Source organism: Chelmon rostratus, chromosome 2 (genome assembly GCF_017976325.1).
Source record: "Chelmon rostratus isolate fCheRos1 chromosome 2, fCheRos1.pri, whole genome shotgun sequence".
Taxonomy (NCBI): Eukaryota; Metazoa; Chordata; class Actinopteri; order Chaetodontiformes; family Chaetodontidae; genus Chelmon; species Chelmon rostratus.
Genome location: NC_055659.1, coordinates 26722376 through 26747871, shown reverse-complemented (window position 1 = coordinate 26747871; position 25496 = coordinate 26722376). Strand labels below are relative to the sequence as shown.

Below are 25496 nucleotides of genomic sequence, written 5' to 3'. Positions count from 1 at the left end.
AGTGCTGCTGAAGGCATGAAGAAAAGGAGGAAGGTAAACGTCATGCAGACATGAGCGTCACATGAGGACGTTTATGTTTGCACCAAATGTAAGACGCACGGTGAACCATGTGATTATCAAAGCATAACGCACAGACAAACGATGTAGTGTTGAATGTCCACTTAAAAGCAAGTGAATTATCCTGCTCATAGAACATTTACTTACAAAATATGTATGTTTAAATGTGCTATATGTATATTTAAAAAAAAGCTCATATAAGCACAATATGTTACTGAGACCCACCATCACTGCGGAGCACGAGGGGAGTAGGTGGACCCTGGACTCGGGTCTTGGTGACGGTGTTGGTCACCACACAGGTGTAGTTGCCAACATCTGAGGGCTCCACTTTGGCGATGTACAGATTTCCTGTCTCCTGTGAGATGAAGCGGCGAGTATCCTGCTTCACAAATGTCGGGTACTCGTTGAAGATCCAGGAAAATATGAGATCTGTGGATAAAGAAGAGTGCTCACTTTAAGTTAAGAAACAAAAGTATAGTTTTTTGTTTGTTTGTTTCTTTTCATTTTTTTGAGGAGGTCATGAAACACGGGGGAGGGAAGTGAGATATTTTGATTGTGGTGGTGTGACAAGCTTCAGACCTCCTGAAGGTGACAAAGTTGCATCATGCTAAGGTGAAAATTGATGACTGGACCTGTGTGAGGTTACAAACCAATGTAAATGATCTGGACTCACTTCAAATGACCATTTTTCATGTGGAGGAGTTCTGCATACTAAACCAGGGACTCTGGAGACAGTGGGGTATGTGTTGTCATGACTAATTACAGTTCCCCACACAGCCAACTGGAATCAGCAACAGAGCTAGTTTCTAACAAAGACCACCACAACAAACAGCATGGTGCACTTCAAATACTTCAAGCCAATGTATAAAAAAGGCAGTTTTTCAAAATATGATTTGTTTTTATCTGTTTTTTAAACCAAGTCCTGCATCTATTCTGTCTCAGTTCTGCACAGCAGTAATGGTGAGGTAGTCAAGACGGAATAATGCAGCCCCCCTAACAACAGCACGATGCACCACTTTGCACTGAGGCATATACACAATAATAAAGTAATCATTAGCTATTGGTTACATGCCATTTAGCAGCTAATTCAGAGTTAATCAGGAATAAAAACGAGAATTACATAACTGGCTAGCAGTCAGACTCACAGAAGCAACTTCTCATCAGATACTTGCTCATTAAAATGATATTGATATTTAGCAGCTAGTTCTCAGCTAACTTAACTGCTGTCAAATCCCTTTTTTCCAAAATATTAGTTCCTGATTTGTTCTTTATTGGTTCCTTGAATTTAATTATTATATAAACTGCAAAGCATTTAATAACCATTGCATGTTTTAAGTATGCAAGAAGACCTGGCGCTCTTGAACAGATAACAAGTCATCTATAAAGGGGATGGACCACACTTAAACCCTGTTTTTTTTTTCATCCCTGGTTGATACAGAATTGTTTTTTGACGTGAATCACTATCACAACAGTGATTCTGCTTTTCATATTGTCGTATCTTGTTTTTCTTTCTTTCAAACCATTCAAAAAAGTGACAGGAGTTGAGAGACATGCTGTTATTACAATCACAGCTATGATGCAAAATGAGCGGCAGCGTTTTCTAAAACGACGTCTCAGCCGCCTTCGAGGAACCAGCTGAAAGTGCGATCGCTAACAGGAAGTGGAGCATCATGTTGGCACGTAACTGCCTGCCTGCTAAAATCAATAAACAGTGTTGGAGTTTAAATGTCAGCCTTTCCCCAGTGTCACGTAATCGTGTTGGAGTATTTCAAACTTAGCAAAACACAGATTTTGACGTCTTGAGTTGAACCAAAGAAATTCCTCCTTCCTTCCTTTCTGCATTCTAATACATACCTAGTTAAAAAATCACCACTGTGCATGTGCTGTATTTAGGTATGCTCACATTTGTTCTTACATTTGCTGACGTCAATGGTGTTTCTTCTATACAACCTCATGACTGAGATCAGAAAAAACGTGTGAAATGAAAGGGCACTCAGTGCATTTTAACGTTGGCTTCACAGATCAAGACAGAAGACTTTGTTCACACAGTTATCTGGTTCATTAGACAAGAATTTTAGCACCATAGATGCTTTTAAGAAAGAACAAATGATAATATTCAATGGCCAATTACTGAGCATTTCATACATGAATAATAATAATGTAATTACTGTGTAATAATAAGTAATGATTGCCTGTTACAGTAGACGAAATTAAGTAATCATGGGACTCCATTAACCTGATCAATAATCCAGTGTAGTGTGAACCACTGTTTAGCCTGCAACAAATGCTCAGCAGAAAATTGGGTCTCTAATGACACAAAATAATGAATAAAAAATGCTTTAAAACTCACTTTAAATGTGTACATCACTGTTAGCAGTGCCATAATTCAACCACAGACATCATCTGTGCCATGATTTCACGGAGATACCAGAAATGTGATGCAGAATGATGCACAGATAGGCCTCTGAGAACTGCTGGCCTGCAATTCCAAGAAATTAGACTGCATGTGCCCCACATGTGTGAGGTGAGAGAAATACTGTATGTTTGTCGCATAATATTTTTCATAATTCACGCCTCCATGTATCTTTCAGTAGCTGTGTTGAACGAATTGGAGGCAGTATATCAGTAACAGCCCTCTCTGGCTCGTGCTCGTTCATATGAGAGCGACTCCTGGACGAGTCCTTCACTTTATTGATGTCAACTCATCACCTGAACGTCGTGACGTAATGTGCTACAGCCGGTCTAACTGACAGGCAAGCGCGATTTTCCTGCTGAGCTTAATCAAACCCTACCACTTGTTAGCGGACTAGCAATTAAACAAAACAGCCTTGGAGGAACCCTCCGCTTCGCCTCCCCGTGCTGTTTGGCCATTTATCACAGCACGACCCCGCACTCCCGCTGTCTGAAAGGAGCAGGTACCGCACTGCACGGGAAGCAGCGGAGGCGGCCGGTCGGCATCGTTCGGGGCTTCGGCTTCGGGTTTGGCTGCTGTGTGTGTGTGGAGATGAACGCAGAGTGATGGCACAGCAAGATGCCCATGGGGACAGGGGACACTTCAAGGCAGGATAAGGCATGTTGTTTGTGTTCGTTTCCTCTCCAGTGCTTTTGGACTGTGGCTGCACCTGCTCTCGTTCTATGTTTAAAACCCATATGACTACACGGCACAACATGAGCTGCAGAATGCTGCAGAGAACGAAAACATAATGAGATATCTCACACAGCTGGCCGAACAGTCTTCACGAAATCATCCAGGGCTTTGGTTTTATGGGTTACACAATGCTCCCTGGTATAAAAACAGGACATCTCCAAGACAAAATGTAGAAGAAAACCAGCTGCCCTGGGAGACAGCATTACAATCACTGCCATGGTAACAGCAAATCAGCCTTATTTGTGTTGTGACAACAGCAGCACGAGAGCTCAAATTAACAATTGAAGACATTTAAGACTAGGGTCTGAAAAAAAAAAGCCAGTGAAAAGGTCTTTTCAAAGCAGAAAACAATAATCTTGATCTGTAAAACACAGTTCTACTACAGTCTGTAGCTGCTTTTGGCCTGTCCAAAAAAATCATCTTTTTCCAAAACATGAGCCGATGGAGAAAGGCTTTCAAGAGTCCCTGAAGTGTTCTTTGTGGCTTCCCTCTAGGTTAAAGATCACTTTGCATAAGTCACAATGAATAAAGCTGCTTCACTCACAAAAGGAGACCTAAGTGCGGCTTCAAAGGACAGGCCTGTCTGAATATTCAAAGACTGAACAAGACGTGTAAGTCAAACATGCCCGTCTCCTCCCGCACTTAAGATCACGCCCAGACTGATTTGTGATCATGCAAAGACGGAACATGAAGACCAAGATGGTGGGCAGTGATCACCAAGAAGGTCTGTCGTCCGTTATGACAGCCCAGACAGGAAAAGACTGTATCAGATTTGGGCACCTGTGAAATGATGTACATACAGTTATGTGTGCAAACTGTTTAAATAACAAAACACATTCGTTCATAATTTAGTCTCATTATTTACATAATTTATGACAATAGTTAAAATTCCACTATTATTGTGGAATATTTTGAATTACTCCATACTTCTTCATTTTGGGTGTACTATGCTTTAGCCATATATTCACTTATCCATTAAAAGGGTCATCTAGTGGTTACCATGAGGATCCTTTCTAAACCTTATTCAATCTGTTCATCTGTGAATATTCTGAACGCGTTTCTTTTTATAATGACAGAACTGTATTTATCACGTTGAGACAAAACCAGCTGGAGGTGCTGATGTGGGGCTTTGACACACACTCATTGACAACTGTACATCCTTTTTTGTTCTGAGTTTTTTTAAACTTCATATTATGAATATTTTCAGTGTTTTACAAGCCATTTTTTACTTTTTAAATTTTCAAAGCGTCTATCATTTGCCTTGTGTTTTGGGCTCCTGGCAGCTTTCCACTTTGTTACGCTGAGGACTAGTTAATGCAGTGGTTGAGGGTAACTAAGTCTATGTAGTTAACTTACTAAAGCTCAGAAAAACTGAACAAAGCAGGCTCAATGAGTAAACGTTCATAACAACTACATTAATACTAAACTGTGAACTAAAGAAAACGAGACACGTTGGTTTAGGAGCTGATAGCATGATGTCGCTAAAATTTGAACTCAGCAGCAACAACACACAACACTCTCTGCAAGAGTTAATGTTGCTGTGACAATGATGCCAATATATAAATAAGCTGCATTAAAACAAAATTGATTTTGGGACAGGATTGTGTGAATGATCTCCAGCTACACTGAATATTCAACATCACTAACCATTTATTGATCAATAGAAAATTTACTTCAAAATAGAGGACTTCATTACGTACTGTAGCCTCTTCATAACACAGGCAGGGGTCCTCGACTACATTTTGGACTTTAAAAAAAGTATTCAGGCCTACTTAGGCTTACTATTATTGATTAATATTTTAGCTTTCTTACAAAATTAATGTTGTTTTCATGAGTCTACATCAATGTGAATGGACTCAAGGGAACTCCATAATGATAACTAGATACTGAACTAAAAAAGACCTCAGTGCTCAACCCACAGTCATCTACCAATGAATGAGACCTGAATGAAACCTCTTCAGGTTTGAGACTCAATACAAAAAATGAACCCCGATGATGCCTCTTGCAATCGAACAGACAAGCTTTGTGATTTTCTGTGACCATCTGTAGAGCGGAAGAATGATGGTGTGGTGGAAAAAAGGAGCAGGAGACCAAGATCTTCCAATCCAAGAGACTTTTATTGCAAGTGGCAAAAGCAGTAAGTATGCAGTATGCACCCAATTGATACAGAAATGAAGGTCCTTACATACCGTTTTAGCATGAGCAAACTGCCTCCTCTAAGCGCCTTCCTTGACCTTCTACTAGATGCTATTCCTTTACTTCTTTTGTCTGGATACAAGTTCTTAGTATCTTTTATGGTTGTGCAACTGAGTGAGCTGCTACTACCTTCTCCCTGTGTGGCCTGCAACTCATTATGTTTTGGCGTGTTGAATTCCCAATGCCCATAACAGTATGTTGATGTTCTCAGGTTTGAGGCTTAGTTTCGCAGTAACAGTCTTACAGAACCAGTTACACAACCGTTCGGTCACATTATAATGTGATTACTGCAGGTAACAGAGTTAATACAGTGAAGGATATTAAATGAGTGAATGTGGTGGAGTAAAATACTACTGATCAACCATCACGCTCAGGACAAACTGGACCTCTTCCACTGGTGGGAAACATTAGATGTACCCCTTGTCTGAATTCATTAATATAGGTAGTGAGCTGGGCTGGATGGGACAGTTGACAATATGGGCTGGGTCCAGCCTGACTTCCTGTTTGGTCCGGATGCAGGCCGAGGGCCGGACTTTGACAAGCCTTGCTCTGCTACATGTGTGAGCTTCTGCATAGATCAAATCAATACACACCAAAAGGGCAGAGGTGGGAAGTACGATTCTGAGGTAATTGTACTCGCATGGACAAACCAGGAATTTGGTTTTGACTTGGGAGAGAGACTGAAAAAAGACTGGTCAAAACTGATGGACGAAAGGCACATATAGCCTGACTTTTACCTCCAAAACCATGGATCCTTCCCTTAAAATGCTAGATTCATATATATTTCTAATAACTATGCTTGATAGTTATTATGTAACTGTCCATTAGAGGATGTATTCAGGATGGATGCTATGTTCAAAGCAACTCTACATTTTAGTCACACTGCTGTCGAGGTTTCTCCGGCTTTGTAAATGTGGCACCATAGAAGTCGACAATGAAAACATTGACATGTGAACGGCGTCTTCTACCAGCAACAGTTGATTTGAGGTAGATTAACAAAAAACAACAGAAAACAACTGAACAAATGTAAAATGGAGCAACTGTAATAAATGACTGCGAATGCGGCCATTGGCAGGCCTCATGTATCTGTTACAGTCAGTGACGTCAGCCAGCAGTTGAAAAATCAGCCGTGTTTTTTTTCTGTAATGTGATTAATTTCTACACAATACAGGCCCTGGCCTGCTTCTCTTCCTCCTGCTGCAGCCCAGGAGCAAAGCCAGCCACTGACACTGTCCCCAGGGGGATCTGTCCCTACTGCTTAAAGCAATACATTGTCTTTTGGACACGGACAATATTTATGACATGGGCGGCCAACAACAAAAAAATCATTTTGCCAGCAAACGCAGCAGCCAAGAGGCAATACAAAAGGACGTCTGCAGTTTGCTGTTATCAGGATCAGGATGCTGTGCCATCATAATGTATTATCAGCATCAGCTGCCTCATCATTTGATATTAATAATCCATGTAAGAGCACACTGTGACAACAATATGCATTTTTAATAACCCAATTACAAAGCAGTGGGATGTGGGCATGCTGCAAAATGCACAAATTCACAACAAAACGGTGCACATTCGTCCTTTCCCAGGCTGAATAATTCTCTGATTATAGGCATCAGTAGCATGGTATTAAATTCATGAGCAGGAGGGGTTACTGGGTGGTGTCAAACAGGGTAAAACACGCTGATCTGGTACAACATGAACTACATTTTCCAAAATACTTCCGGAGCCACAGAGAGGAGCGCTCATAAACACAGACTGCACATGAGAAACGCTCCAAAGTCAACTGAGAAAACACACTCACAATTCGGTCCTATTACAGTCTACACATTCACTGATTTATGAGAGCAGCTTAGGAAGGCTGCCTCGTTGCACAGAAACAAAGAGAAGAAGAAAAAAATGTCCTCACTTAAACTACTGTCATCCCACATTGTGTTACTGACTGCAGTGCTCTCATATCTGCTCCAGGCTCCGAGAATCCTCTGCTCACTGTTTCCTTTACAGGACCGGACAGGATGCACATGCTCTGTGTTCTCAAAGCCTCGGGTGGGAGCACAAACAGGGACAACACACACAGGCACTAAGAAAAAAAAAAATCACTAGTGGAGACGGACAAAAGTGATTTCAGTCTTGAGTGCCTCTAAAAGGTCTCTCCCCATTAGAAAATAGAGGTCAGCAGCATTAGGCCCACGACTATACACAGTAATTGTGTAGTACAAAGAGCGTGGCTGGGTCACACTGGCAGCCCATTAATGCGCTCAGCTTTGAGAAAGACAGAAAGTGACAGCCTCTCAGCTCCTCTTGCTGCCTCTGATCCACAGTGACAGACAGGAGGAGAACTGGACTGCACATTTGGGAGAAACACGCATTTCTGAGGCGACTCGGTTCAAAAAAGATGACTCGTGCTGCGACCAGGTTGAGTTAATCCATTCTCCCTCCTCGGGCTCTGCAGATAGTAATTACCAGTTATTTGCGGCATGCTCTGACACCGGCCTGTCAGGTGGAGAGTGAATGTAGGGATGCAGCGTGGAGGCAGCACCCCGCTCTGCCTTTGTGTTCAGATCTGGACTGGCAGGGCGTGTCACGGCTGATCTGCACTCAGACTCTTCTTCCTGTCTCTCCGCTGCTGACTGGAAGAGCAGGTAGGAGCTCTGATGACGCCGGTCACATCAGAAGACGTACAGTAGAAACCAATAACTGTTCCTGCTAAAGTCATCTCCTGCTACACTCACTGATGCGTGTTTTTTGGAGGTGAGCACTGCTTCTATCTTTAGATTCAAGCCCTGATTAGATTCAGCTTATCACTGTGCAAATATTCAACGTCTTTACAGCTAAAAAAAATCATAAATTTATGTTTTGATTATTGTAAAGCCACTGTGTGTAGAATTTACAAAAAAATCTGACTTTGGTACCCAGAGTGTTTGATCCAAAAAAGGCCTGAATGAATGAATGAATGGATGATGGAGGCAAAGAGACCGCACCTATTTATTTATTTATTTATTTTACCTGGGCTGTCTCATCTTTCCTCTAAGTCAGGACAAACTATTGAACCTGTAATAGGTTGTTTCCCTTTTTAAAAAATCTGTCCAGTCGAGGTACAATGTTGAATCGTCACATGACCATGTTATGCAATCTGTGACCTACTCACCAAGAGCAATTTGATGTTCAACGTCCTGACTGAGGACAAGAGAAAGAGGCAGAGCTTTTACCACCAATCCTGGATTGATGACTGAACCTGCGTCACTCCACTGTGCGCTCACACCGGGGAGCAGGTCACCGATGCATGCTGGGAGATTTCCCACTCCCTGCCTACCTCAGGATGCTACAATATAAACCTGTGCAAACCATTATTCTAGGTTGACTGAGGTTGAATAAGAATGTTTAGTATTTGTCCTCCACCAACAAATTAGTTAAATCCAAATAAGAAGGGAGCTTTATCTATGAAAGACTTTATAATATAATATAATGGTTGTTGTGCAGGTTACTATGTGGAAGAAGGTCATATTTGGACTCCTAACAGGACCGTATGTTTAGGTGGCTGGTGGATGCGTAGTGGGCATTCAAAAATCCTCCTCTTAGAAATCCCATGTATCCTCTCACAGGGGTCACAGATTTGCTTTTCTTGCCCACTGCCGAATGAATAAAGGATGACACTTACAGGTGTGGAGGTGACTGTGTCTGTGAATGTGAATGCCAGCGAGTAGCTCAGGAGGTGTGACACACATGCTCTATGTTTTATTCAGTATGAGACAACTGAAGGTGCGACTGGCCTGGTTTGCTTATTCTTACACTTCTGTTTTTCACTATTCATCTCGGGCTTTGTCATCCTCACATTGACATTTTTCTCTAATCAGTGATCACAAATTATTGGAGACTGTATGTGTGTTGCGAATACTAAAATAGTGAACCATTATTTTGAAAAGGGAAACACATCAAGATGCAGTATATGTGATCAAATCTAAATTATATGGTGAGGCTGTTGTTATTGCACCAAGTTAACCGTTAAAACCAAAACAAGTAAAGAGGCAGTGAAGTTGCCTTATATGTAAAAACTGGATCAGTGGTCATCAAATGTGCTCCAAAGAAACAAGTCATTAAAATCTGTCTGTCACTGGTGCTTTCAATGTTCCTACTGAAGCTGACTTTAAAATAGGACACAACAGAGACACGTGCCTCTGAGGAATCCACATGTTATGACTATAACGTCTCCCCCGGAGAAGAGGAAAGAGATTGCAACATACTATCTGATGCAGCTTTAGCACAGCGTCTGGCTTGCATCATTCTTTCAACAGGTAAGGCTGAGTGCACTGGGATGTATGGGACAACATGAATCCTCCGCGGTCCTGCACTCACGAGACAGCAGGTTGCAGTGATACGCCCACTGTTCTGCTGCAGGTCAAACCAATAACCTCATTTTACCAGGGGGACGAATTGCTTTTAAAAAAAGGTTAATAAGAAGGACCACAATCAAAATCTCCAATGTCCTTAACTTTTTAAACGACTATTTCACCATTTTAGCATTGTTCTCCTATAATACTGTCAGAGACTCATGATGGATAGTAAAACAGATCAAAATCGATGCAGCAGATCCACACTTTTCAAATTTGTAGTCCTCAGTCCCAACATAAGCTGAGTTTTGATGCTATTTTTGTGCTAACTGGTCATTTCTGAGGTGTTCATGACACATGTCGATGAAACGCTGACAAACTAAACTACAGCTGCTTCAGTTGATCGGCCCAAAATAGCTTTGTATCATTGTGAACAGACTCTCTATGGGTTTGAGGCTGTTGTTTGAATAAAACAAGGCATTCTTGTGTTCTGGCAAGCTGTGATGCCTATTTGTCACAATTTTTTACATTTTGTAGACAAAACAAAGCAGATCATATAAATCTTCTGATAATATAAATCATTTGCAGCTTCAAACTAAACCAGTAACTAGTGCCACTCACTACCCAGGTCTTCACCTTACATGCCAGCAAGCAGGTGTGCACAACAGCAAAGTATTGGATATGACTGTTTTATCACAATTGATCAGTTTTGCAGTAGAAAAGCAAACATTTTACCTGAAAACACTAAATAACATAAACATAAACCAGGATATCAGGCATCTACAATCGAAGCTCACACAGTCTGAGAGGAGCAAACTATCCCGGTAATTAAGATGAACTCTGCAGCAGCGGATGCAGCAATATAGCTGTAAAGGCAAGCCAGCTATGAGGTGTTACGGATTCAACTTGAAACTCTGGTCCAGGGCTCTGTTAAGCAAGCTAGGTGCTGTGGACGGAGCTGTCATGTTTTCGACAATTGTTATTTTCCCCTTGCACAGCAGGTGACAGTGCATTTCTTTTGGGATGAAATCCCCACAGGCGCAGAGGGATTTGTGTTTATGTAGCAGCACCGCGGAGCCTGAGGACATGACGTGTGACTGCAGCCTGGCAGAGAGGATGGAGGTGCTCACACACCACCACAAAGGAAACGAAACAGGAATGTAGTTCAGTGCAAACATGTGCAATCAGCTGAATGTGTATACATGTGAGCTGCATCCTTTGCTTCTCCTTCTCTTTTCGGCTTTCATACCCCACACGCACACACTTCTAATGCAGCAACAACAACAACAACAGCGATGTGTACTGTAAACTTCAAGAGCTTAGAAGGAGATTTGGGAAGCATGCCACTCACACACGTCTTCTGGGAAAAGTGTGAGCGCTACACTCAGACTTCTCTGTGACCTTTTCATACGTGATTAGAAACTCCAATCAACCGAGAGTGTCACTGCCTGAAAATACACTATATCCCATTTCATGCTGCCGTCATGCTGCTGGCTGCTTGTCACTGAAGTTTCTCTTCTCTGTAAGGTAACTGAGCCACGTTGTCAAAACTGTGCGGGTTCGCAGGAAAGGCTCTGTGAGCATGATGTGACAGTAACATGTGATATTATTTCAGAGGGCTGAAGTCCCCAGACGGATGAAGAGGAGGAAATATGACTGAATGCGGGATCGTGAAAGGAGATTACTCATGGAGATTGCGAAATGTGTCGTCTGCTAATCAGATTAAGAGCAGAATAATCCCAGATGAAAAAAAGGAAAAACTACCAAATATGAGTCATGTACAGTATCATCAACAAATACCACTGGAGAAAACATGTCCTTCATCACAGGGTATGGAGAAACCGTGCTGTTACTTTCATCTCACAGTTACTGAAAAAGAATCTCCTAAACTGTGTATTTGGCATTTAAAGTGACAATTTGCCAGATATTAAAGGGATTCAAGTAATTCAAATACTGTTGCTAGGCGACTGACAACAACAATGAATGTTGCTTTGTTCCCTTTTTTCAAAATGATGATTGATTTTGTGTTTTAGTTTAATTTCCATATTATGTTTAGGGGTTAGAAAAGAAGAGATAAAAAACACAGCTCAGAAAAGTTGTGAATGTCACATCTGCGGGTTGTTCAGACTGACTCGTGATTTTAATAAAGTCGCGCCCATTTGAAGGCACCAGCAGTACCCATATGGGATCACCACTGCTGTTAAATATGGCTCTTTAATAATCCAGACAAATACCGTTTTCAGTACATGTTCACATGAGTAAGTTCGCTCACAGATAAACATCTGCTGCGTGAAACAAAGAATGTGATCATCTGCTAATCCCTTTTTTGATTTATATTCAATTGAAAACAGTACAAAGACAATATAATTAATGTTATATCTGCTTATTCGGAATCTGATGCATCAACACATTTCAAACAAGTTGGGAAAGGAGCAACTAAAGACTGGGAAAGATGTGGAACGCTCCAAAAACACCTGTTTGGATCACTCCACAGGTAAACAGGTTGATTGGTAACAGGTGATAGCATCATGATTGGGTATGAAAGGGGCATCCTGGAAAGGCTCAGTCGTTCACAAGCGAGGATGGAGTGAGGTTCAACACTTTGTGATCACATGATTGTATAAAGGATGTTACTACAGGGGCTCAGGCACACTTTGTTAAACTGTTACATTCCGTTTTTATCCATGCTTTACACAGCAACCCAACTTTTTTGGAATCAGGACTTAATTTGTACAATCAAATTATGTCTCATAATGTCTGCATTTGCTGTCTGTTTTGCAGCTGCAACAGATGCTGCAACAAGCTGTAAGAGCTTTTGGCTCTGAATGGTTTAATGTGTATGGAAATGATGTCAGTCGTATGCTATGGCCTTCACAGTCACCACATCTCAACCTAGTTCGACAGCTGGGAGATTTTGGACCTACATGTTAGACAGCGCCACCATGGACTGTAGAGTGAGTGAGGGAATATCTTTCAGAAGAACACTGTTCACTCACCCAGCAGAGTCCACATGCTGGGAGAATCTATGGCAAAGAGCTCTGTGAATACTGTTTCATGGCAATATGTCAAAGACCAGCGTGTGCAGTCCTGGCTGTGATCATTTATCATCAACCTCATCACAGTTTAACGTGAACTTTATTCATCAACCTTCAGACAAACTAACATTTACCTGCAGAGTGAGTGACTCATCTTAAAGGTGTAATGAGTAAGAACTGGCTGCCTGTCCTGTACTTCATTCCAACCAAATATGTGTCAGCATATCTCTGGAGCAACCACTAGGTGACTAGGTAACCCACTAGGTGACTGAGTCTGCCCAGACTGGGAACTCGGAGCACCGGTGGATTGCTGTTATTTACACAACAGGCAACGTCGAGTGCTTCTGTCGAGCCTGAATGAAGTCTGTATCGCCTCTACCTGATTAGCATGCTAACTTCAGTTGCTATCTCTGCAACACAATACATGCTCATCTTTGATATACTGTAACTGTAGTAACTGCTACTCATGCACACTCTGTTGATAATGTTAGTTTGTTCTTTCTTCTAAACTCAAATTCTGGCCATATCTTACACATCGCACCTTTATAATAAGGAAATGTGTGACACACCTGTTAGTAGGCCTATCTTATTTTATCTTAAGTATCTTACTGTTATTGATTATTATTGTATTGTTATTGGTTAGGGTTATGGAAACAGCAGGATCATTTTATTTACTGTCATTAACATCCGAGGCTGTAACACTCTCAAATTAGGACACTACCACCAGTTTACCACCGTGATACTAGAGGCCACCATCCACACTCATTTCCCATGCTCTTTCTTCTGTCCAAACACGTCTTTCTGCATGGACGAGCTCATGCTGCATACAGCGGGCAGGACATCTGTCTGCCATGCATAATGCGTCCTCTGAGAGCCCCCTCTGGCAGGTGGAGACCCACTAGAGCCTCGGGCATATGCTGAGGGTTCCACCACTATGGGAGGGTCTGTAAACATATGGTACTGAGTAGAATGCAGAGGTTTTCCTTCAATCTGCCACCCACATGCAAAATTTGATTAAAATGCATTGGGGTCCTCTTGAGGGAGGGAAGGTGGTCTGACACTCATCACAGTCTTGTTATTGGCTGTCAAGCTGCTGATGCCACACTGAGATACATCTCTATGTCAAGGAGATGTCATGAAATACGACTGCAGACGAATGAACATGTGAGAAAGATTTTCTCCATGTCTCTGCAATGGAACACTCCAAGCATTGAATATGTATCGTCATGTTTTTTTCATGTTTTATTTTCTCATTCAAAGTTAGCCGTTCAGGGTTTGGGGCAGCGTAGCAGTGTTTTATTATACCCGCTCAAAGCAAACTGATGCAACATGAAACCGTCCAACATTCTCTCTGTTCAGAAGCAGGGAAATTGGCTCATGAATTGGACCTTGTAATGGCTGTCACCCATATCAGGATGGTGTCACCTACACAAACAAACCTAAGAACACAAACTTGCAAATATATTTTGATCAACTGTAAATTGTCAGGCCAGGAAAGTCTTCTCCCCAGGTCACACAGCTCGCAAAATCCAGAAAAAAGACATGACATGAATATAAAATTGTATTTCATTATCATTATCGCTCCCTTTCAGGCCGCCTGCAGATTTTTATGTTTCCTCACATCCTGGGCACATTCTCTCATATCATGGTGTTGTGGTTGGCCTTTTCCTCATTAGCCATCTTGTTTCAGTGAATTTATGTGAAAAACACAGGCCGTTGCATATCTTCTGACAGGCCAAACAGATTTGCAATAAAATAATAACACAACTGATTGATGACTGAGCTGCTTCCTGAATTCTTGCCCATAATAAAGCATGAAAAAACATGAGGCAGCCTATGACAACTGTCCAATTTAGTAAGCTGATTCTAATCTTAAAGAGCACTCACTTTCAAAGGACACTACAGAATCAATAGTTTATTCACTGAAAATCATGTATGTATCATCACTGACCACTGACCAATGTATGTATTTATTCTACTACTCCAACAACATGAAAATCCACATCAATTAGCAAAATCAAATTGGTCTGCTAATGAAATACAGATTGATTCTTGTTTCATCTCCTAAAAAAAACTGAAAATAACTGACCAAAACTGCAATGCAGACCAATGAAGTGAACCATGGCTGAACGATTGTAACCATTTTATATTAACGGCACAATGGTATATTTTGATAAGCAAAAAAAAGTTTCTGAGATCAGTCCATCGAAATAATCACCTGACAGCAGATGGTCTGTTACTCAGAACCATCTGGGCAGTCGTCCTCTGAAAAGATTAAAGATTCTGTAAAGATTAAACTTTAACTTTAATCAGATCCATATCTTGTAGTGGGACTCTTGCTGAAACCAGTCAGGAGAAAAGCCTTTAGTGCCATTCTTTGCTCTTCCTTCAATGAAAAAAAGTTCTCCAGTTCTGATATAACTGATGCTATAGTAGCATCTATGCTAGCCTCATTTTTGAAAGAAAACCATGCCCACCTGGCAGTAGTTCCTCACAGGATGCTGTTTGGTCCCAGTTACTTTGGTTTAACCACAAATGCGAACTTGAAGCCTGGCAATATGGATACTCTGCTCTCTGCCCTCATGTGATCTCATGATTGCATAAATCCAGCTGCTTTGCAAGATAGTTGGAATAATGGTTTGGAACAAAGAAGGAGGAAGAAGGAGGAAGAAGGTGAAGGACTACCTCCCTGAGGACACATCTGGTATACTCATCTGTAATATCTGTGCAGGCTCTGTCAGTCATGGATCAAGCAGCCTCAAACAGAAGAAAGCATGCCCATCATGAGGCACATGATTAAGCCTGAAGAAGACAGAGCTCCACCGTCAACAACACAGCCCACACTCAAACAACTGTGAAGACCTGCAAGTGGACCCCAACTGACTTGAGATCCAAGGAGCTGGAGAGGTCCATCATGGAAATGATAGCCACTGATATCCTGCCTAATTCAACTGTGGAGGAGACTGGTTTTAAAAGATTATTGGTTGTGGCAGAGCCGAGAAAAGGGAGAAGTACTTAAGCTGAGTTGTACCAAGAATAAAGCAACTTTTCTCTGTGGAGACTGCAGGAAACAGCACTGCCTTTACCACAGACTGCTGGTCTGAAGCCCTTATGAGCTTGACTGCTCATTTCATTGACAGGAACTGGAGTAGAAGGCCATGCCATGGGTCCCACACAGGGGAATACATTGGGCAGATCTTCCTGACCACGCTTGAGGAGTGGAACATCGACATGCGGTGTGTAGTCCATGTGCTAAGGGACAGTGGTGTACAGATGAAAAAAGAGATGGGTCTTATGGTGGTGTCTGACCCGAGCTGCAGTGCTCATACGCTTCAAGTGATCATTAACGATGGCCTCGGTTCCCACAGGGTGCTGGTGGGTGTACTGGCCAAACTAACTCTCCGTCGTTCATGAGGAGGTGTCTAGCGTGTATGTCCAGCGTGGAAGTTGAGGATGCTGGAGCAAAAGAGAGCAGTCACATCCGATTCAAGTGACCATGGGCATGAGTGACGTGGCAGCCAATCTGGCAAAGACCCGAACACCACTGGAAGAGATAAGCCTGGAAATGAGCAAAGTAGGCTCCTCTGCCTGTGTTATGCTGTCTGTAGCAGTGCTGAGGTGTCTGCTCGAGTCGCAGGGACCCACCAGTAGAGGAGCCCAGACTCTGAGGAAGACTATGCTGGAGAAGAAGGTGAAAGAGTCAGAAGAGGTGCTGCTCGCATGTCTGCTCGACCCACAATACAAGGAGTGCCCCTGTCATCAGGAACACTAACACTAGCCAGGAAGACTCCGCCAGACACAAAGCCAGCAGAAACCGGCAGGACCAGGGCCCCCGTCTGCTACACAGTCCGGATGACACCATGCTCACTTCAGCCAGTCATGCCGCCAGGCAGGCGAGGAGATCCTTGAAAAGCTCGAGAGATATGTGGGGAAGCCTATCACAGACAGGAGAAGGGGCAACCCTCTGCAGTGGTGGAGGGTACTATCAGGCCAGGCTAGGGGATGTCCACCCTCCTCCGTGCCAAGTGAGAGGGTGTTCAGCACTATTGGCAGCATTTATGAAGAAAATCAGAGCTCCCTCAAAGGGGACAACACAGAAAAACTGTGCTTCCTGCATTATAACCACTGGTTTGGCAGTATTAAGGACTGTAGGATAGAGGGAGCTTGTGAAAAAGAGTGTGTGTTCTGTTCATTTATTTAGTCATTTACATATTTACATAGGATTGCCTCACACAACAAAGTACTCATTCTCATTCTCAGCTAAACTGCCTTTTTTTATTCCATTATTTATTTTTTTAAAGATTTAGGTTTACAATAAACCTGCCCCTGTTGGATTGGCAGTAAATCCAGTATCAGTCGGGCTGTATTGTTTTTAATAGTTTCTGGACAATACGATAGACAATAGAGCTCTATGGCACAGAGGAATGAGATAAGATATATCAGGCTTTGACTACAAATACAATACTCTGGTCTTCTGATAGGATTCGAAGACAAGAAGAAAAATAAGCAATATTGCCAGCCTTATCCTTTAAGGAGCTCAGACAGATAAAAAAGCTGTAAAAGCGTTTTTCAAAATCTGCACTGTGCTCCTGACATTTCAGAAAGCAGCCCCTAAAAACAATAAGTAAATACAAATAAATTAAACACCTGTGAAATGTGAATGATCAGGTAGACTAACCACCAGTGATAGATTTGTAACATCTAGATTTTAGCCTCTACAACCAGTAAACAAAGCGTTGAGTGCTACACAGAGTAAGCAGTCAACAAGCATAATTCAGTTCAGGAAGACAAATTATTATTCAATATGTATCATGCCACTCATTTCCTTTCTAGGCCAAATAAATAAATAATAATAATAATAATAATAGATATAAAATGTGACTTTCAGGGTAACACTTTGGTCTGTGGAGGAAGCACATCTAAGTTGCCAGGTTATCTGCAGAGGTAAGTGCCCTTTTAGATGGAACACAAACAGCATAACGGGTCAACAAAGAAAAGCAGTAGTGGCAAAACACTTAGGTCTTTGCCTGCAGACCGATTGCTTTTCATTGTTGCCAGTTTGAATACTCTGATGCTCCGACCACCAGCTTGGTTGAATGTCTATTTGTGTGTGTGTGTGTGTGTGCGCGTGTGCCTAGAGCCAACAGCCTGAATAGGACGTGTGGGGAAGCCTGCTGAACCTTTTGATTTGGCGTCTGTTGTTTTCTATTTCATTCTTTCTGGCGTGTGAATGAATACAGTAGATGTAGCTGGAGCTGAATGTATGATTGTGTGCGGAAATGGACCGACAGGTGAAGCTTTTATGGTGATTTTGGTGAATTTTCAAGGTTGCTCTTCATGCCAGATTCTCATTAAACAGCTTGGTCTGAAACACCAGAGCACGAGCATGTGGTTAAACAAACCAAAATGTTCACTATTACATGTCAGGGCTTTGGAGCAAACAGTGTAAACCAAAGACATATCAAAGCACTTTGTGTTTACTTCTTCTGCTTAATGCAAGAAGGACCAAAATAAGAACCAAGTGATGAGTTTTTCCAGCTGAAAGATGCTGTGATGGCAGCTTCTATTACAGCTGAGACAAACAACTCACTAAAATGGACTTGTAATTGACAGCTCGTATTGGTTCTGTATATTAGTGAGGAGACGAGTGTCTTCAGGGGTCTTTTCATGTGCCGAAAGATGCCTGACATGTTGGAATTATTTCCCCATCGGTTTTAAAAGCCAAACCTTAATTGTGTTACTTCAGCATAAATTGGCAGCTATGAAAAGAGTCGGAGAAGCAACTGTTCGCGGAACAAACAAATACCGGCAGGCAGCAGAACTAGCAAATAAATCTAACATTTCAGACCGCCGCTGGGTTTGCCAAGCTTTTGCCAGGTAGAACCCCAGAACAATACAAGCGCCAAACAATTAAAATCTATTCTAGACAAGCAGCGATGTTGCCCGAGCAGACCAGTGAATGAATCAGTGATATCTATTAGGTCGCTATCAGTTGGGTGAATGCAATACAAGCAGTTGTTCCATTGAGCAGTTCCAGTAAGACAAGTGAAAAAGACACATCTGCTGCAGTTAGACAGAAAATATGAAAAACTTTGCCACATGTTCCTTGATTATCTGTGGAGTTTATAGCCCCTGAATAACAAATAGGATTTGCACAGAACAATCGTTGCAGTGTTTAAAGGCAATAGTTATTGACTTACTTGCAAAGAATTTGATCAGAAAATTGATACCTGCACACTTAAGAGCACTAAGACTTTTTTTTTTAGGACAGTGACAGAGAAATGTAAAAAAATCAACCACTGTACCACTCCAATTCTTCCTGTGACTGCATCCTGCCCGCATATACAAATATATATAAATATAAATGTGTTTCACGACAGAAGCTAAAGACCCTCTAATGTTCATTTCACGGTGACTTTCTACAGAGCCTGGCCAGCAATCCAGTTTGTATTTTGCACAGATATAATCTGATCTTCTCATCTAAATCTAAGCAAGAAAGCAAAGTAGCACATTATTTGTACCTTATCATACTAATTCAAGCGGAGCAAACAACGATGACATTGAAATGAGGCAGAAAAATAAAGCTTTAATCAAAGCAGGCTCAGCTGCCGGCTCCTGACAGCGAGGCTGTTGCGCTTCCTATAGCTTAACCGAGACCGATCACACCTAAACAACTCAAGAATCACTTGAAAATTTTCAGATTCCCGTAGCCGCGAATGTAAGGTGTTGATTAACAAGTCAAAGGTGTTGCTGAAACAGCACCCGCCTAAACCAAACACTAAGCGCTCCAAACTGCACACACCCATCTGAAACGCTATGATCTCATTCCATTTTTTATTTTTCAGTCAGCCAGCCTTTAACGTTCAGCGTGCATTTGGGTTGAACAGTCACTCAAACTGAAAGTGCATCGTTTTACCTCCAGAATGTGGTGGTGGGCCACACAGCAGAACCACTCCTTGACCTTCACGGACAGACACGGAGCTCCTTCTGTGAGTCTTGAAGTTTTCCAAGTCTGAAAAATAAAAAAAGAGCAGTAAGTAAAATGCTGTATAAATCTGATCCCTGAACACATGAAAACACTGTCAAGAGCGAATGCTTTTTTTTCACTGTGCTCTTCTTGCTTCTCGCGCCTTTCAAGGTCACAGCCTATGGAGCCTAAAGCAGTGTGCAGCAGGCGGGGAGACACAACAGGTTGGCAGTTTATTATAGAGCTCACACAGATAAACACACCGCACACTCGCACAGCGCCAGACAGTTCCTGGCCTATATTTCTTTGGACTGTGGGAAGAAACTGAAGCTTAACCCTGATAAATACAGTTCTTGTAAAGTCCAAGGGCCAAGGTTCAAACCCGCACTCTGTTTGAGACAGCAGAGCAAACCACTGCACCACCCTCATTATACACAAATGCAGCAACACCATTGTCCTCCCCGTATCTATGTTAGTGTAAGAAACATTTTCAAGGCTGAAAAAATCTTTGGGCGGTAAACAGCCTTTGGCTTTGCCTGAGGGCAAATCACCCCCTGTGTGTGTCTGTCTGTATTGTGGATATCCAAGACTCAGTGCGATGGTGCCACAAGTATCAGAAAGGAGCGAATTAAGGGGTCTCAATGGGGACTTTTGCGGGAAGAAGACAGCATGACTATTTAACAAGTTTTAAAAGGTGAAGATTTTATGGAAAGGAGCACCAACAGGTAGAATGAATGAATGCTAAGAAGATGTAAAACACTGATTTTTAAAACACATCTTCCAGTGGGGTTAAATACTGTGCAGCCAAAGCAAAAAGCACAACTTCCTAAAACAAACAAGTATCCAAGCCGAGAAAATAGCATGTGTTGTATTTATTTTATTTTGATATTAGTAGTTAAATGTGATGTTCAAGGATGCTGTAAAACTTTATACACAATGTTAAGTTGGTGTTGGAAGGCTGGAGGCTTTATTGTGAGTGTAAATGCAGATGAGCAGCACAGACAACTGTCCACATGTCACTTTCCAGATCTCTTGGTAGTCCTCCATGTTGGGAGCTGTTTGTTTATGGCTGAATAACCAAAAGACCTGCTGCCACTGTTGCCTCACCTTTTACTCCTGACCCTGTACAGTACGAAGGTTCTGTTTTAAAAAGCACATAAGGGAACTTATTTGTGTGTATTTACAATAAAAAATAAGTGAAATCACATTTTTCACACAAAAATCAATTTCCAATGGAAACACTGTGTAGTTTAACCATTTGTTGGAATGAATCTGACCATTTGCATTTTCTGCCTATTTTTCTCTCCCCTCTCAATTACTAAAAAACATTTTCTGAGCATCTTAGGTGGTATTGGAACAGGAAACTCCTCATTTTCGATGTGAGGACATGAAAGCTGGCAAAAAATAAAAAAAAACCTGATTTAAATTGATCTGCTCCTTTAAAAACAACTGGGAATATGTGGGTGAAAAACTGCAAAAAATGAAGATGATGAGCCTGCTGAGACAGCTATAAACCTCAAGATTTTAAGATACAAGTTACAGAAAAGCTCTCCTCGAAAATCACATCTCTGTCAGCTCTGTTGTTTCAATATTTTGTGTGTGCTTTAATTTATTTCCCTGGTTTTAAAAGTCAGACTCATTGAGGCATGTTGAATCTAACAGAAGACGTACAGTCGCACCTGCCAAATAATTGCATACTGCAAGAGAGACACAGTTGAGAGAGTGAGGAAATGAAAAGAATCGGGATTATTACTGTACCCTGTACCCTGCTCTGGTAATTGTATATTCCAAATAATGAATGGAAGCCCTGCATGAGCTAAATGCCTTATGAAAAAAAAAAAAAAGGCTGAAATAAATAGTGACACACACCAACTAATACGAGCCAAACAACAATCTGCAGCCCTGCTGCTAAGTAGAGAGGGTTGCTGTGGCGGGTCACACATGAGGGATTTTAATAGCTCCGGTGGTGATCAGTTTACCTTTCATTCATCACGCCCACCAGCACTGAACATCACAACCCTGCTCCTGGTGCGGCTTTCACAACAAAAATACTGCTCAGCTCAACTCACTTCAGTTTGACAATCGCTGGAAACAACAGCAGCTCATAACCACTTCCAAGGACTCGCTGCACTAATGAAGTTTACCCTGGTTGAGCTCAGTCAATGACGAGGAGGCGTCGTGGCTGCGATAACTCTGGCGGGAGGGGGATAAACGTGCTCCTATTGCAGCTAATGTGAGAACAGCTGTTTGACATTTGAGAGAAATAGGAAAACATGAATCCATTACTCCAATTTGTAGCTTCGTGGCAAGCTTATTCCAACATAATCCAATTACATGGCTTAAACAGTCAAAAACTATTCATTCTAAAAGCACTTGTCTTGTCCCATTTCGACTAAAAAGTGCATTTTTGCATTTCTTTCTTCTGCTTCTTATTGTTCTTTTTCTGGCTTGTTGTATTCAGTTTGAACATCAAGGACACGTGCGTTGAGGTGAAAGAGCATTCACAAATGTGCTTTTAAGAGAACAGAGAACAGAAAATGAATATATGAGGACAGGTGATATGGATATACATACATATTCTCCAAATTGGATTAATTAACCTTAATTAACCTTGCTTTATTATATGCAGCACATTCTCAAGTCAGTGCGAGCAGAGACGCAGACACCGGCGCTCTCTTCGAAGACCTGCTCGTCGCAAAACTGCAACCAATCCACTTTCAAATGAGATTACTGATTAGTTCAGCTCCAAGTGATCTAAATGTAAAATTATTGGGCTCACTGATTTATGAAGAGGAGTATAAGGTCAGTTAATATATGTCATATTGGCTGCAGGACAAGTCAATTAAGGAGCAGCCTTTAATTATTTCTTTAAACATAAATCTCTTTTTAACCCACGAGCATAGTTTAACTAATAGCTATTTGAGACTCTTAAGCCCCATTAAGAAAGCAGTTTCTAATATTTTTCTAAAGATTGATGCCAGATTTGGCACATTAGGGTCAATCTGATGTGTCTACCTCAGCGATGTAAAAGCTGGATGCAAAAGCTCGTGTTTCAGCTATATGAAAACATTTATATCTGTCACTTTTAAATCAAATAGTTCATTATAACATTACCTTGAATTTATTTCGTTAAAACAGCTTCGATGGAGTGCTGAAATTTAAGGAGGTTCACCCATTTTCACCCCGATTCCATTTATTTGTCATGCAGGTTGAGTATCTGTAATGTCCAGATAACCTTCCACCACCTTCTTGGTATAGATTTATTGTTATATTCAATAAAAAACAACAAAACAACCTGCAGGAAGACTGCTGTTGTTTTGCTCTGTGTTCCTCTGGGGTGTTAGCACCTCTGCTCAGTCAGGTACAGGAGCTGAGGAAAGCATCTTGGACAGCCCAAATGTCTTCCCGGTGTACACACGCAGAGGACACTATGGATTACTTCATATTTTAAAGCAAGCTGTCAATACTCACTCGTACAGGCGCATTGCTGAGAAAGTGTAACAGAGCGCCTCTGCTCTGGCCGGGTGGCAGCACGACCGGCCGTGTGGCAGGAGCGTGAGCCCCCAGGAGCTGGTTGTAGCTTCTCCAGTTGTCCACCAGCTGCGACAGAAACTGCTGCAGAGGGTTTCATCAAGGAGTGTTTGTGTTTGCGTCGAGGGAGTGCAGGTGTGTGGCAACGAAGGCCTTCAAACTTTAAGAGATAAACTGAAAGCCGCCACCCACTGAGGACAAAGTTTGGTGTGGCAGTACGCTCTGAATAACACCAAGACAAGGTCTGTGAGCAGGAGAGTATGGCATCGACCATGTTCTCCAAGTTCTCAGATCTGGTTTAATTACTCTCAACCATTAACAAGCATCAAGTGAACAACCAAGCAAAAATCCAAGCTGATTTCTTTTTTTTTTAACTTAAATAACATCAAGTTTTTGACATAAAACACACAGAGCTCTTCTGTCACACTGACAGTGAACTCGAGAGCGAGGCAGACTTCACTGGATTTTCCTCACTTCAGTTTTGACTGACGTGTTTGCTTGATAAGCATCACCTGTTTTTCTTTCCTTACCTGTCAAAAATCTGTCAGGAGTTCTCTTGTTTCATTTTGCTGTCTGGAAGCTGAATCCTGTTGGTTTATTGGTTCTGCATCAAGCTGATTTATACGCCCCCGCAATGCCTCTGTACCTGTGAGGGGTCCTGCCGGAATATTGTAGATAAACTTAAGTGTAATTAAGTATGTAAGTTTATTCATGTACTGTCAGTATAGTTTTGAGGTAGCTGTACTTCACGTGGAAATTTCCATTTTATGCTACTAGATATTTCAGCTGCAGCTGTAGCAGTTAATGGAGTGGGGTTTGAAGCCGTTAGATCGTTACTTAGGGAGGAATTAGCAGAAACTATTACTGCATAATTCGATTAATAAAGAATGTAAACAATCTGGGTTTGTTTTTCTTTTGTGGCTAGTCCAATATTTCTCCAGGGGTGGTAAAATTGTACTCGTGACCTTTGCTTCTAGGCAGGCTTGTTCTCCACTAATAAAGGATAAAGGATAGTTTTACCTCTTTAAACCCTCGAAAAATATTCCAAAACAAACAAACAATATATTGATATAGATATAAGGGTTCATGAAACAATGAAGAATGGGAATCACTTAACTTGACCACAAGCACACAGTATAGTGCTTATTGACTAATTCACAGTCCGAATTTAGGGTCAGGCTTAGCAAACAGTCCCTGGCCTGCTTTGATATATTATCAGTGCTACAAAGTACTATGACAGATTAGTCTCCAATCTAGTATACTCCAATAAGTATAATGGCTTCACTACATCTACTGTACTGAGTCAATCATCATCTTGTGGGAGGTGTGTTTCTTGTATCCAACGTATTTACGCTTATTGTGAAGTGGCGACCTCTAGTGGCCGTAGGACTTAACCTACGTCACGATTTAACCTAATTTAGCTTACGTGCATAACTTAACTTACCTAATTAACGTAATTGCTTTAACCCAAACCATGATCTTTTCCTAAGCCGAAGTACTTTTGGTGCCTAAAGCCAGCCACAACACTAAAAACGTGTGTGTCTGGTCATTTACAGGTGTGATCGGAGTCATTGTCAAATGACCTATTCTGCTGTTAAGGCATGAGGAAGTGTTGAATTATTTAGGCACCGTAACTGCGGGAAAAGAAGTGTCGGATTGGAGCGCTCATGACATGTAAATCCACTTATTTGATGTATGTACTTGGTTGTCCCTGCTCCTTAGTGGAAAAACGACATGCCACACCAGAGTAATTGAGCATCTGAGCACCGTCCATAGATTAGATGACAAATTCGCTGTCTACAGTCATTTTAACTCTGCAAATCACCGTCCCTCTAAATTATATTTTCTGGGCTGTGAAAAAGTGGCCCAACACTGGCGGGGTGGTGACCAACTCATAAAAGTGCTTAAAAAGGAGAGACAGGGCAAAGATGTTTGAGGGTGTGAATTCAAGACGCTTTCTTGGAGGTTTATGGGGTGTGTAGAATTCAATCTGGCCTCCGTGCTTAAATTCGGTGATTTATTTTTATGGCTTGTCATATTTTACAGATCGCTACTTTTCAGTAGCTTTTTGAGGAACGCTGGCTGTCTGGTTATCTCTTAGCTGTCACTCAAAGGTGATTAATGTTGTGGCAGGGCTAATTGACTTCCCTGTTGTCAGTTGGCTTTATCTCTGGTTGGTGTTGCTCATCAGAGATCACTGATGAGAGGTTGCAGATGAAGTCTCTGCTTTGCTTTCT

The 25496-nt window shown here is 41.7% G+C and overlaps 1 protein-coding gene across 1 annotated transcript in view; it reads right to left on the bottom strand.

The window, feature by feature from the left end:
• Window positions 1–25496, bottom strand: part of cntn4 (contactin 4) — a 116890-nt gene that overhangs the window by 48517 nt on the left and 42877 nt on the right. The window contains 2 exon segments of the mRNA XM_041949047.1: window positions 283–486; window positions 19678–19773. Of these exon segments, the coding sequence (XP_041804981.1) occupies window positions 283–486; window positions 19678–19773 (300 nt within the window).